Here is a 12,867-nt window from a genome sequence, read left to right on the forward strand (position 1 = left end):
AGCTCTTCCTCAAGGCTCCTGCCCAACTGCTGTATCACTTCAAATGCTTGACTGTTAGATCCGTGTATAGTAACTGAGTAATGGTGTGGAGACTGAAAGAAGACTTTGCAAGAAAACATTTAAGCAGTTGTATGGTAACCATTAAACTTGGCTTTAATCCATGCTACGTTTGAGAATTAATGCAGCTGACTTCTGTTCTTCACAGCAGCAAACCCATTATTTGAGAACAGAAGGGCATTAAAACAGACCATATCAGCTTTAAGTTTTCCTCATTTAAAGAACTTGAACCACTGAATTCTGTAGGAGTTGCCTTCCCAAAACATAGTAAACTCTTGTTGGGTTGTGCTCATTGGGCATGGGGTCTCTTTTTTACTGAGGTTTTTTTTTTTACAAGTTGTTTAAGTAGAATGTACAATTTGGTCTGTAAAATTGCCACTGGAAATACATTTTTTTAAAGTTTGCTATTGTAAAACCCTTAGTGTTCCTATGGTTGAGATTCTGGGTGTGATAGGAAGCAGTGCAGGTCTCCAGGAGCAAATAGTTCTTTTTGGAAAAACGAAGCCAAGCAAAGTGCATAGTAGGGAAGTGAAACAGTGCAAGTCTAGTGTCAAAGATTCAACAAGTGAAAATCCTAGAGTAATTTCAGCAAGAGGCTATCCAACCAATAAAATATTCTGATAATTAAACTTTTAAGAAAAGCCAGGGTGTTGTCTGTAGGTGACTGACCAAAGCAGCTCTGGGCTGCAGCCACAACCATTTCAGGGGGAAGATTAAGCCTGTATGGACAGCTCTAAAGGAAAACTTCCTCCTGTGCTGTTGCCAGGGTATAATGTAAGTAAAACCTGTGTCAGGCTGGTGTTATGCATCGTGAGATGTCTTTGAGGCACCTCATGGCGTAATAATGATAACTTCACCTGGCCCTGGTTATCTTGAGGTCAGGCTCAGAGCTGCAGTTGTGAGGAGTGGGCAGTGTCTGGGGCTGTGTGCCCTGTCCCTGCCCTGTTCTGCCAGACTCCACAAACACTTTGCTCTGTTTGGGACTGGCCATCCAATGACTGGATGCAGCCATATCCTCTGGGATATTATCACAACAGCTGCCAGTTCTTTCACTTCTTTGAACAGAGCCTCAAAGGTCAGTTTGAAAAAAAAAACGGATGTGATAATACCTGTTGAAGAGACAAATACCAGATGTGGGTTGTTGAAGTACTGTGTTCTTGACTTTCTGCAGAGTTAAAATGTGTTTTTGCCATGGTAATGATGGCAACAAAGCTGTAATGTTTTGATAGCTGTGTCGAGGGTAATGTGGGTGATTCTGGTCCCATGGCTTATTTGGGAGCATGGAGGTTCACAGGCAAATGCTTTCTCACTCCATGATGGGTGAACAACGTGACTTCCTTTACAGGACAGTTAAAACACCTCCCTAGGTGGCTGTCCCTTCACTTCTGCTTTCTACATGAATTTCCCCCACTGCTGCCTTTCCTGTTGCAGAACCTGTCTGTTCTGGCTTTTTCCATGTTTTGTTTCCTTCTATAAGCGTTTTGTTCCTTACAATGAACAGGTAGTTGGTGTCCCCTGCACAGGACAAAGGCTCAGCTGAGTGGGGACCACGCAGGGAGGGCAGCAGCACTGTTCTGCTCAACAAGTGTTGGCTGCAGGTACAGCAGCTCCACGTGGATGTACTTTAAGTCTCGGGTGTTTCTTGGCATCTCATTGCAGAAGAGGTGATAATAGAAGGATACTGTCCTGGCAGGAGCTCTTGGTCTGTGCCTTATTCCTTGGGGTGTTCAAGAGAAGTGCTTGTGACCATCTCAGGTCTGTCCTGGAGTTCTGTTTGCTCCTTTGGCTTCAGCTCTCCTGCCAAAATCATGTCCCGGACCCCAAGTGCTGTGATGAGTGCAAGGCTCTTATTTTGCTTGTGCTCAGCAATTGTTGCAGCCTTTGGAGAGGAGCAATTCGAGCATGGCTGGCAGGAGGGTGGGAGTGTGTGTGGGCTGAGGTAATGGAAAACAGGGCCAGGATGGGTGGGGGTTCTGGGCTTCTTGCCACCCAGACGGTCCCTCAGGGACTAAGTTCATGCTGGAACATGCTCTCTGTCCTCTAGTAATCTTACTCAGATACTCCAAGCTATGTCCTGTCTCCTTTCCATGTGCCATTACTGACTAGCAGCCAAGCTCTTCCCTACATTTCCTTCCCTCTTTCTTTGTGGAACAAGCACCTAGATCCTTATTCCCCCTGCTGTTTTCCCGAAGGGGAGTTCAAGACGAGATCTTGCTTAGAAAATGGCAGAAAAAGTGCAAATAAATGGCGTGGTTTGGAGCTGCACATTGGACAGAGCTGTTATTCCCTACCCTTGGCTAGTGGGCAGTAGGTTCTGGCAAGCAGCAGCAAGTGCAATTGGTTGTGTTGAGTGAGGGTTGGAGGTTTTGTGATCTGGTATTTATTAAGGGTTGCTTTGTCTGAGTCCTGGCTCTCAGTGTGAACAAGAAGAGCTGAGCTTGCATGATGGGGTGCAGGAGAAGTGGTACAGGACTTCCAGGTGTACCTGAAGGGGCCTGACTTGTCCTCCTGTTTGCACACAGCAGGGAGAATCCCTTGCTGGCCACTTGCTGGTTATCTACATTTATGTTTTTGGGAGCAATTCTCTGTGTTGGGTCAGCTTTTCAGGGTCTGGCCCTTGGGTTGTCTTATGTAAATGGATTTTAAGCAGTGCCTAATTGGGACCAATAAATCAGTCCCATATATTGCGTTACTAAGGATGTGTGACATGGGGACCACATGTATGGCCTGTGCCCAGTTTATGAAGATAACTTATGCTGTGCTCCTTGCTTTCTTCTCTCCTTCCAGTACTTGTGTCATCTCTCCCTAATCAAGCCACAGGAACCTTTATAGGAAAAGGATGCTGGGAGAAAACAACAAGAAAGGGCAATGAATAAAAAAAAAAGGTGACTGAGGGTCAAAAGTGAGAATGGGAAAAGTGAAGACTCTCAGAGGGAGGCTCAGCAGGGGACCTCTGACCATTCCCACCACTTGCAGAGCTGGCCATGGCAGCAGCCAAGGGGCATGAACACCACTGTACTTGGAACAGCAAGTGGCAAAAGGAGGGAACAGAACTAGGCCACTCAAGAGAATTGATGCTCCTGATTCATCTCAGTGTTCAGTTTGTGCTGGTACTAGAAACAATCTTTTGTTTCCACTGAAGGCAGTTTTGTTAGAAAGGTCCCACAGTCTTACTCATCTAATTGCCAGGGTCTAAAGCCTGCTGAGCCCCATCCAATTCTGTTGACTTACTGTACTTAAGAGAAAATAGTTTCTCTTGACTATTTTCAAATTAAGCCTGAGGTTTTACATTGCTTTAGGGTTATTTTAGTGAGTAATAACTGCAGGGGGAGTTGAAGGTATATTGTCAAGGTATTTGGCATTTCAGCACTGTAGCCACCTTGATCCACGCCTGGTTTGTGTAACTTTTCCCAATACTCCTTACGTTTGTCCCAAAGTTTGGAATTGTGTCATTTTCCCAAGAATGTCCTCGGTGAGAGGCTTCTAATGACCCATATCATGCTATATGGAGGCAGTAAGTATTATCTCAGCATTGCTGTGAGTTCCCAAAGTACCTGCTGCCTTAGCTGTTTTCTGTATGTAAATGTGTGTGTGAGGACACCAAGAACGGGGACAATTACAGCTAATAAGTAAAGCTTTCAATTTAGTACTAAGACCATTTCTGATGTTTGGGACATTCTTACCTGCCTCTTAACTCTTTTTCCCATACTTTCAAGCCTTTCCTTCAAATTTTCTACATGGAAGTAGCTATAGTCAGTTAAAATCTAAGGGCAATAACATGTCATGGGACCACTATAGTGCAGGGAACCCAGCCAGCCCTTGTGATCTCCAGAGACCACAGGAGGACAGGGAAATTGGGGATCTTGGCTTTTAGGGTCTCAAACTAGGAGAGATGCTTCTACTTGTTCCCTTTAGCTTTTTGTTTGTGAATAGTCCTTTCCAATATATTCCCAGTTCTACATCTTGTCACAGCTGCCTCCTTGCTAACTTAGTCCTTCACTGCTTCTCAGAAATCTGTCTTCTGATCCTTATCAGTTCCTCCTCTAGTCTTCTCTACCCACTGCTGTTGGGGCAGCACAGCCTTTCCCTGGTCTCCAGAAAAAGCTTGAACACCATTGCAAACACGGTGCTCCTGCATGAGTCTGTCCCCTTTCTAGGCTGCTTGGCAAAGTGTCTCTGAGAGTCCCTCTGTGCCTGGTGCCCTCATTTTGGTTGTGGTGAAGAACCTTGATGATCAAAGCCCTGCTGCTGTACCTCCAAATGGATGGAGCTTTGCTTGTAGGGCTGCGAGATGCTTGTGCGTGCCCCAGGAGAATGGGACTAACAGAGATGTCTCTTGACTGACCCAGGGCATTGATTTTCCAGAAGAATACCACGTTCTGGTGTATTTTTATGTAAATCCACCCCTATTATATTTTTTGAATTCCTGCTCTGAAGGTGGTAAGGCCCTACAGCTTCCCTTCAGGAGAATTAGTAGAAACATGAGTTTTCCAGTATTGTTTTCAGAAACTGTCCTGTGTCTATCTCATGGCCCACCTTGAGTTGCTCAAAGGTCACTCAGTCACTTGTGCTGTCTCTGAGGGCAGTGACACAGGGCATTGAGAGTCCACGGTGTCACCAGTTCCGTACCTCCAGCTGTGTGCATCAACCCTGAACTGCCCCACAGTGGCACATGCCAGCTGGAGGGACATGCCCTGAGATAGCAGCTGGGGCAGGGGGCAAGAGCCCACAGTGGTGGTGTGGGAAGGGAACAGTCATCCCACAGACAGGGGTTGAGATGGTGACTTGCTGGAGACAGCTTAATTCAGGAGACTTCAGTCAAAGAGGTTTATGTTTAAGAGCTGTTGAGCTGAAAAGCTCCAAGTTAAGGAAATACTAAGTTTTGAAGCTTAACAGCTTGTGATTTTTTTCCTTTTTTTTTCTTTTTTTTTTTTTTTAAGGGAAAAATGAAACCATAGAGGAATATAAATCCGAGGAACCAAGCCTTTGGATTTAATACAGTGCAAAGGCTGGAAAGTGGAATTTCCTACTGGTTCGTGTAGGGGTGTCTGCTGAGGTTGGCTTGTTCTTGCCTCCCTTCAGAAGCTTTCAAGCAGCTGCCACATGCTTCAGAGGGGAGCTGCAATGCTCCTGGGTGCTGGGATCAAGGAAAGCCCATGGGAGGACAAAAGCAGGACACAGGGCAGGGGTGGCTGGGCTGGGGGACGCAGGGTGGGGGCATGTGCTGCCTGAGGGGCCCTGGGCACTGAAGGGGGGCTACCCAGGAGAACAGCATATTGAACTAATCCATTGGTCTCTCCTTAGCTTGAGATGTCCATCACTGTCAGTGATTTCATTTGCCTCATTGCTCTGCTAATAAAGCACTGAGATTTGTTTAATGAGTATGCTGGAGCTTTCAGAGGAATCTGAGGTGACAGTCCCCAAATCCCATGGAAATTCAAGAAGTCTTCCAGTAGGGGAAAACTTTGGCAAACTCTGAAACCGTGTCTGCTGAATAACAGGCTGTGTTGGGTTTATCTTCTTTTACAAAGTAATGATACAGATCAGAGTAAGGGTTGTAGCGTGGTGGGTTCTCCCTTTGCAAGGGGCCATGAGACACCCATGTGGTCTAGAGCTGGAAGGGATGCTGTGGTTGCCTCTGTTCCCAAGAAGTCCAGGAAAGGCTGTTACCTGCAGAAGCTACTGGGAGCATTCCTGCTCTCTCTGGGGTTGGGGTGGCCTTTCTGCAGCACCAGGCTTGTTGCTAGTGCCTTTCGGGATTTCCTGGCCACCTCTCTTCTTCCAGGATTAGGGGCTCTGCCTTGTCCAAGCTCCCTGCCCTCCAGTCCACAGAACGCTGCCCCAGTTTGCTGTCCCTCTTATTAATGCTGCAGAATGAAGCTGCCATGCTTGCTATCCTATTATTTGTATTTCTTATATTATTCCATTATTCTGTTGTTTTATGCTTGTTTATATTTGGCATGCATTAAGTGCCTTTTCAGCCTGTGTTCTCCAAGGCAGGAGTTCCTGGTGGCCAAAAGAAGCCTGCCCTAGTCACAGCACGGAAAACTCCAGCAGAGCTGGGCTGATACATCTGTGTGAGCTCTCACTCACCATTGAGGTACTTCAGATCATTCCTCACAGATAGTCTCTGCTTAATTCTGGGTCATGGCTGTGTTGCCTTTATCCAGCCTCCAGACTGGATAAACTTCACCTCCTTCCAGCTGGGCTTTCCAGCAGCGATTAAATAGCAAATATTTCTTGCTGAAGCAATGGGGTCGTGCCACACCTGCGCCTCAAGAGTGCCAGTCTCCAGGCCCCAACCCACCCAGGTGCTGGGTTACTGCAGGGGATTGATGCTTGTATTTGCAGGATTGAAGTCTCTGATTCCTGGTGCCATCCCCCCTGGCTGGTGTGGTGTGGTGCAGTTCACGTGTTTCAGCTTGGTGTTGGATTTGTGGGGTTTATAAAACAGCTCAATGGTCACAAGCTAAAAAGTGTGAGCATAGGGCACCCAGCAACAAACGCACTGGTGTGGCTTCTTTTTTCAGTCTATTGAAGGAAAGCTGCTGTGCATGTTCTGATAGTGTTTCAAATGCTTGGTGTGGGAGTTCAGCATTTCTGCCTTCACTGTATTTACACCTTTGTTCATTTAGTTCCTTACATCTCCATGTGCTTTCAAAGTCCAGGGAACCAGCACAGTGAATGCAGACACACCTTGGGTCTGTGCTATCTCCCAGGCTCTTCATCTGTCTCAGGGCTTGGTGAAATCTGTGTGGAAAAGCTGACAACAAATGGTTTGGGTTGCTTTTGTTCCTCCATAGTTTATTTATATCCAGGAGAAAAACTTCAGTATGCTAAAACCTAACTTCCATCTGGAGTTAACTGGTAAGTGGGCCTTCCCTCTTGGCATGCAGGGAAATCTCTGAGCTTCAGGAGCTGAGCACCAGCAGCTTTCCAGCCTCGCAGCTTCAGTTTGATGGCCCACAGGTCCTTCACCAGGGACCAACCAAGGCTGCACCACTACAAAATTTCCGGACACCAAAGGGCTCTGTCTCAGGGAGTGCATTTGAATCCACAAAATGTGGGTTGGTTTGTTTTGTACCACCTTCTCTGTTCTCCCATATGTGAGTATCCATGTGTGAGTGGCCACACTGCCATCCACCACACTGATGACTTACAAAAGGTTTGCAGAATTTTCATGGGAATTTCACTCATATGAGAGTCCAGAGGAAGCCATGGAGATGCTTTGAGGGCTGGAGCACCTCTGCTATGGAGACAGGCTGGGAGAGCTGGGGGTTGTTCAACCTGGAGAAGAGAAGGCTCCAGGGAGACCTGAGAGCCCCTTCCAGGGCCTAAAGGAGCTCCTAAAGAGCTGGAGAGGGACTTGGGACAAGGGAGAATGGCTTCCCACTGCCAGAGGGCAGGGTTAGATGGGATATTGGGAAAGAATTCCTCCCTGTGAGGGTGGGGAGGCCCTGGCACAGGTTGCCCAGAGAAGCTGTGGCTGCCCCTGGATCCCTGGAAGTGTCCAAGGCCAGGTTGGACGGGGCTTGGAGCAACCTGGGCTAGTGGGAGGTGTCCCTACCCATGGCAGGGGGTGGAATGAGATGATCTTGAAGGTCCCTTCCATTCCAAACTGTTCTGTGTTTTTACATATTATATATGGTTCTGTGCTTTGTGCTTCCAGTGCTTCAAATCAGGGCTTTAGCCCAAGGCTTTGTGATGGCTGAATCCAAATCCTGACTGTTCTTCACCATATTCTGCAAGACTGTGGCTGAATGTGATGATGCTGAGGCTGAAGTTCTGTCCTCCTGGGCATCAGTTCAGGGTTGTTTTGAGGTGGCTCTTCTGTCAAATGATGGTAACTGCAAAGCATCCCCTCTCTCCCTGTCTGTCCAGACTATGTGGCAGAAGTGTTTCTTACCTTGGGAAGGAATTGCCTTTTTGTGTGTAAACTGGAGAAAGACAGAGCATGCGCCCTAGCCAGTCTAAAAGTTGTCTTTGCTTTTACCTGGAGTTTCAACTGCAGAAACTCTCTTCCATCTGATATTCACTAAGGACTTCTTATTGAAACAGCACAAGGCTGGGGATGCAGATGACAGGAGCAAACAGCACACAGGTTTGTTCACCAGTGGCAGGGCTGGGATGTAGAGCTGAACTTGGTCTTTATAAAACATCAGACCAGTTTTTTTAATTTTAATTTAAGTCTTGGTACTCCAGATGCAGCAGGGCCAGATCCTGTGCTGGCCTTTCCTGCTGGCTTCTCATTCACATTCCAAAGGGGTCTCCAGGGGGTGGGAAGGTTTCCCACTCAAGCATACTCTTTAAGTCCTCTGTGAAATGCCATGCTCTGTGAAATGCCCACTCCTCGTGTGATATGGACCACTGGAGCAGGGCAAGGGAAGCTCATTTCACCAGGGGCACCTTCACTGCCCTGCGAGTGAAAGGTCATGCTGCTCAGACTTCAATTTGAGCTGCTGCAGAGCAGCCACTAATCCAATAAGCCACTGAGGCACTGTAGGAGACAGCCTTAATTCAGGCATTTGCATGGGTGAGTGGGAGGCAGCAAGCCTGAGAGCTCCCAGGGACACCCTGCGCTGCACGGACCAACCTGGTCTGTGTCTTGCTTAATAAAGTGTTGAGAAGATCAAGCTCTCAGGAACCTGCTGCACCAGCCTTCACACATGGAATGTGCTGTGTGAAAAATAAACAGCTTTAAAGGTTTTACAGTGGGCATCGGCTGTTCTGGCTCGATTTGTGTTGGGAATCGGATCACACAGCAGCCTTCAGCAGTGGAGCAACAGGTCTGTCTGTGGAGCTTTGAATATTTCATATATATATATATATACACACACATTCATAACAACATGCAGCTAAATTATATTTGTTTTTTCAGAGATACATATGAGCTGCCTCATCTCTATTCTGTGCCCATCTGTGTTCTTCAAGGCTGGTAGCCTGAGATTCACCCAATATTGGTATTATTCTCCAGGTAACTATTGGGATATTAAAGATTAAACAGTTTTGCCAGACTAATGAGGCACAAAACGTGGATCTAGTTTAAATAAAGAACTTGTGTGATTGCAAATGAAATAACTGAAAAAAGAAGACACCTCATGTGCCCTCCTTAAAACAATCCCTGGTGTTGCCCTGGTAGTTTGTGCTGTTTGAGGTGTCCAGGTGCCTTCTGCCTTGTGTGGATCCAAGTCCCTTGTCTTCAATCGGGTTATGGTGGTCACTTGGTGTGTCAGCATGGGCTGGGCCAGCATCACCTGTGATGAGTTTTTCCATGTGTAGCTGACAGCTCTGCTGTAGCTGCTCTAACTTTCCCTGCTGTTGTGGGGCAATTAAAGTTATAAAGGTTAGCAGCAGCTTCAAATTCCTTTTCTAGCTTTTCTGCTTCCATCCAGGTGCAGCAGCCCTGGGCCAGCTTGGGTATTGGTTGCTGTCTAAGGAGTCTTTTCTTGGAGGCAGGTGATGGGGCTGCCACGATGGAAAGCCTGAGGAACAACCAAAGCTTGTGGTCACAGGTGAGTACGAGTGGCTGTGAGTGTCACAGAGGAGTTATTGCCTCTGGCTCCTGTGTGTGCTGTGCAGGGGCTCCTTGGGTGGCTGATGCATATGGAAACACTGGCCTGACCCCATGCTGTGGGTGCCTCTCCTGTGGCTGACTGAGCAGCACCCAATAGCATAAGATGGTATAGGATGGGCTTCTCCCACCCAAAGAGCTGCCAGGAAATCAGGTACTGGGGGTGATTAGGAATATATGGAATATTTTCACATCTAAGCTAAATACTGTAATCTTAAGGGTGCCCAAATTCTGTTTGTAACATTCCAGAGTAGGCATCTCAGTGAGCTCAACTTGTAGGGTTCAGGATGGTGGCTCTGATGGTCTTGGGCACTTGTGAAAACAGCTTTCAGCTGTGGCAAGGTGCTGTGGGACTGCCGTGACAGGGATGCCTGGGGTCTCTGATGTTGGTGACATCAGCAACTGACAGCAGTTTGGATTTTTTTTTTTTTTTTACTTGCAGATGCAGAAGACCAGAAGTGTGAAGTCTGGTAGATAGGTGTGTGTTAGTGCTGGAGGTTTTATAAGGACTTACTTTGATCACTGTCTTAAAACTTCTTTATGTTTTCTGTGCCTCTTGGACCTGAAACTATGGGCTGAAAAACCCCATGACTTGGTGCCTGAAGGGTCCCCAGTGATGACTCCAGAGATTAAAGATGCTACTTGATTTTGGCTGAGGGTGCCGGGGGAGCAAGTGCCTCAGTCCCTGCAGCAGTGGGAGCAGCTGGGCCCGACACCCTGTTCCGATGCTGTTATTCGAGTGGAGAATTTGGAAAGCTCAGCGTTCTGAGCTATGGTTATGTTCTCACTTAATAAGGTGTTAACTGACGTTGGGTGCTCTGTGGAGACTTCGGCTATGCGTGGAGGTTAACGGTTCCTGGCATCTTGTCTGCTATAAACGAGCTTTCAGACACGGGGAAAGAGTTACCACACGCTCTCAGTGTGTGAGTTTTTTTCTTAACATAAAAAAAACCCAAAAAACCCCCCAAAAACCCCCACCGAAACCCACCAAAACCCCCCAAACGCGAGGCGGGGGAAGCGGCTCGGCGGGCCGGGCGGTGCGGGGCGGCGGAGCGGCCGCTGGAGGGCAGGCGAGCCGTGCGGAGCGGGGCCCGGCCGAGCCCGCACCGAGCCCGGCACTGCCTGACCCGCTGTCCGCGTCCCGCCGCGGGAGCGGAGCCGGGCCATGCACCGCGCGGCTGTCCCGGCCCGCGGGGGCCGCGCCGGGGCTGCCGGGGCCCCGCTGCCGGCCGGCCGGGGCCGGGACGCGCTCCGGCCCGCTCGGAGGTAAGGGCGGACCGGCCCCGGAGCGGAGACACGTGTTAGCGGAGCGGGGCAGCGGCAGCGGCCGCTGTGCTGGGGCGCTGCGGACCCCTCGCGTTCCGGGCGAGCCGCCCGCTCCGTCGGGCCGGGGAGGGCGCGGGGCAGCCGGAGCCCCCTCCCTTCCTCATTTTTTAAAAAAAGGCTTCCCGGGCCGGCGCTACCCCCCGGCCGGGCGGTGCCCCCTCCGCGCAGGCGGTGCCAGCCCCGGGGGCCGCCCGGGCGGATCCCGCCTCCCGCTCCGCGCCCCGCGATGCCGCCCGCCCGCAGCGCGGAGCGGGCGCGGGGCGCAGCCCGGAGCGGGGCGCGGCGGCGGCCGAGAGGCTCCATCCGCCCGGCGGGGCCGGCCCGGCCCGGGGGGGCGCGGGGGGGGCACTTGCTGATGATCGGAAGTTACTGACAATAAGCACCTTCATCCCCCCAAAGGCGGAGAGAGAGAGAGGGAGAGGAGGAGGAGGAGGAGAGACAGGGGGAGAGGAGAGCTGATGCCTGACGAGTCACTCGGCGGAGGCAGAGCGGGCGGTACCACAACTTCCCGGCGGCGCGGAGCGGCGCGGAGCTGCGCGGCGCGGATCGGAGCTCGCCGGCCGGATCGCTCCCATGTCAGCGCGGCGGCGGGGGACTGCGCTCCGCTAGCGACCAGCCGCCGGCCAACCCCCTCCTCGCCCAGCGATGTATTCACTGCTCTCAGCCTGCACTTGCCTGTAAGGATTATGACATATTTCTAAATATTTTTTTATTATTATTTTTAAATTTTAAAAAATACTTTAAATTTTTTTTTAAACTTTCGTTCTGGAGTCTCCGGTTGCATTTTCCTCGCAACCAGGTGGTAATTGGGACCCGAGCCTTTCTATAAGCAGAGCATCGCTCTGTGCCCTTTCAAAAATTGCAAACAAAAACAAAGCAAAAAAAAAAAAAAGCAAACCCCCCCAACTTTAACCATTTTACCACATCATTTGATCTTTTGTTGCTTTTTTTTTTTTCTCTTCTCCAGATGTTTACATTTCCTGCTGCTGTGCTTTCAGGTACAGGTACGTGTCCTTTCTGTCCTCTCTCGCTTTTGGTTGTAAAATAGAAACAAAGGCGGCGTGCTGACCTCGAGTGCCAGGCAGGTTTGGCTGGGGCTTTCACTTGTTTCTCTCTAGTTTTTATAGCCGTATTAAACCGAGCCCCACACCAGGTGCTGGAGTGTCACTTGCCCTGGACCGGGACTGCCCCTCGCCCTCAGCTCCTCTTCCGTGCCCGGTTGTGCTCTGCCGCCGGTGCGAGGCTGAGGAGCAGCCGGTGCGCCGGTAGCCTGCCGTAGCGGGATCCTCTGGAGTGCATTAGCCTGGCTAATGATGTGAGAGGGAGTGCTGGACTCTCCTTGCACAATGTTGATTGATGCACTTGCTTTGGAAGGGCAGGCGCTCTCCTGCTCGCTCTCTTTTTTATTTTTTTTATTTCTTTTCTTTTCCTTCTTTTTTTTCCCCCCCCTTTCTCTCTTTGAGAACTTGCTCCCAAAAACTGATACTTTGAAAAACACGAGTTTCCTTAGCCAGGAGAAGGAGGCTGTGTGCTCCCTCCCCATTATTCAGTAGAACGCCGTCCAAGTCAGCTCCAGCCTTTGATCCTGCCTCGGCAGGAATGAAGCCGTTGGAGGAACACCCTGAGCGGCGAAGCTCTGCAGCCCAGGCGCCCGCGGGATGGGGATGGGGATGGCAGCTGCCCCCCAACAGCCCCATGGCCACACACCTCACTGCTACAGGGATTTTAGCTGGGCATCCTGGAGCAGACCCAGCTGCGGGGCTGGGCAGAGCAGGTGCCGCTGCTCCAGTGGCTCCAGCCCACCATCCCCCCAGGACTGGGGGATGCCTGTGCCATCCCTTGGCCCCGTGTGATGTGTTGGCCAGGATTGCACCTGCTCACCCTCTCCAGATCCCCAACAGCAGCAAGGGATG

The 12,867-nt window shown here is 50.0% G+C and overlaps 1 protein-coding gene across 2 annotated transcripts in view; it reads left to right on the plus strand.

The window, feature by feature from the left end:
- The first annotated feature begins 8,391 nt into the window (after nt 1–8,391).
- Nucleotides 8,392–12,867, plus strand: part of FGF18 (fibroblast growth factor 18) — a 76,575-nt gene continuing 72,099 nt past the window's right edge. The window contains exons 1-4 of one of the 2 annotated variants that reach the window (XM_064671401.1): nt 8,392–9,031; nt 9,450–9,569; nt 11,354–11,631; nt 11,922–11,958. In XM_064671401.1, coding sequence (XP_064527471.1) covers nt 11,600–11,631; nt 11,922–11,958 — 69 coding nt within the window. In that variant the 5' untranslated portion in view covers nt 8,392–9,031; nt 9,450–9,569; nt 11,354–11,599. Of the gene's footprint in view, nt 9,032–9,449; nt 9,570–11,295; nt 11,632–11,921; nt 11,959–12,867 lie in introns of those variants that run through there. The other variant, XM_064671402.1, reaches the window with a different exon arrangement.

The sequence above is a fragment of the Pseudopipra pipra genome, chromosome 15, assembly GCF_036250125.1.
Source record: "Pseudopipra pipra isolate bDixPip1 chromosome 15, bDixPip1.hap1, whole genome shotgun sequence".
NCBI classification, from domain to species: Eukaryota; Metazoa; Chordata; class Aves; order Passeriformes; family Pipridae; genus Pseudopipra; species Pseudopipra pipra.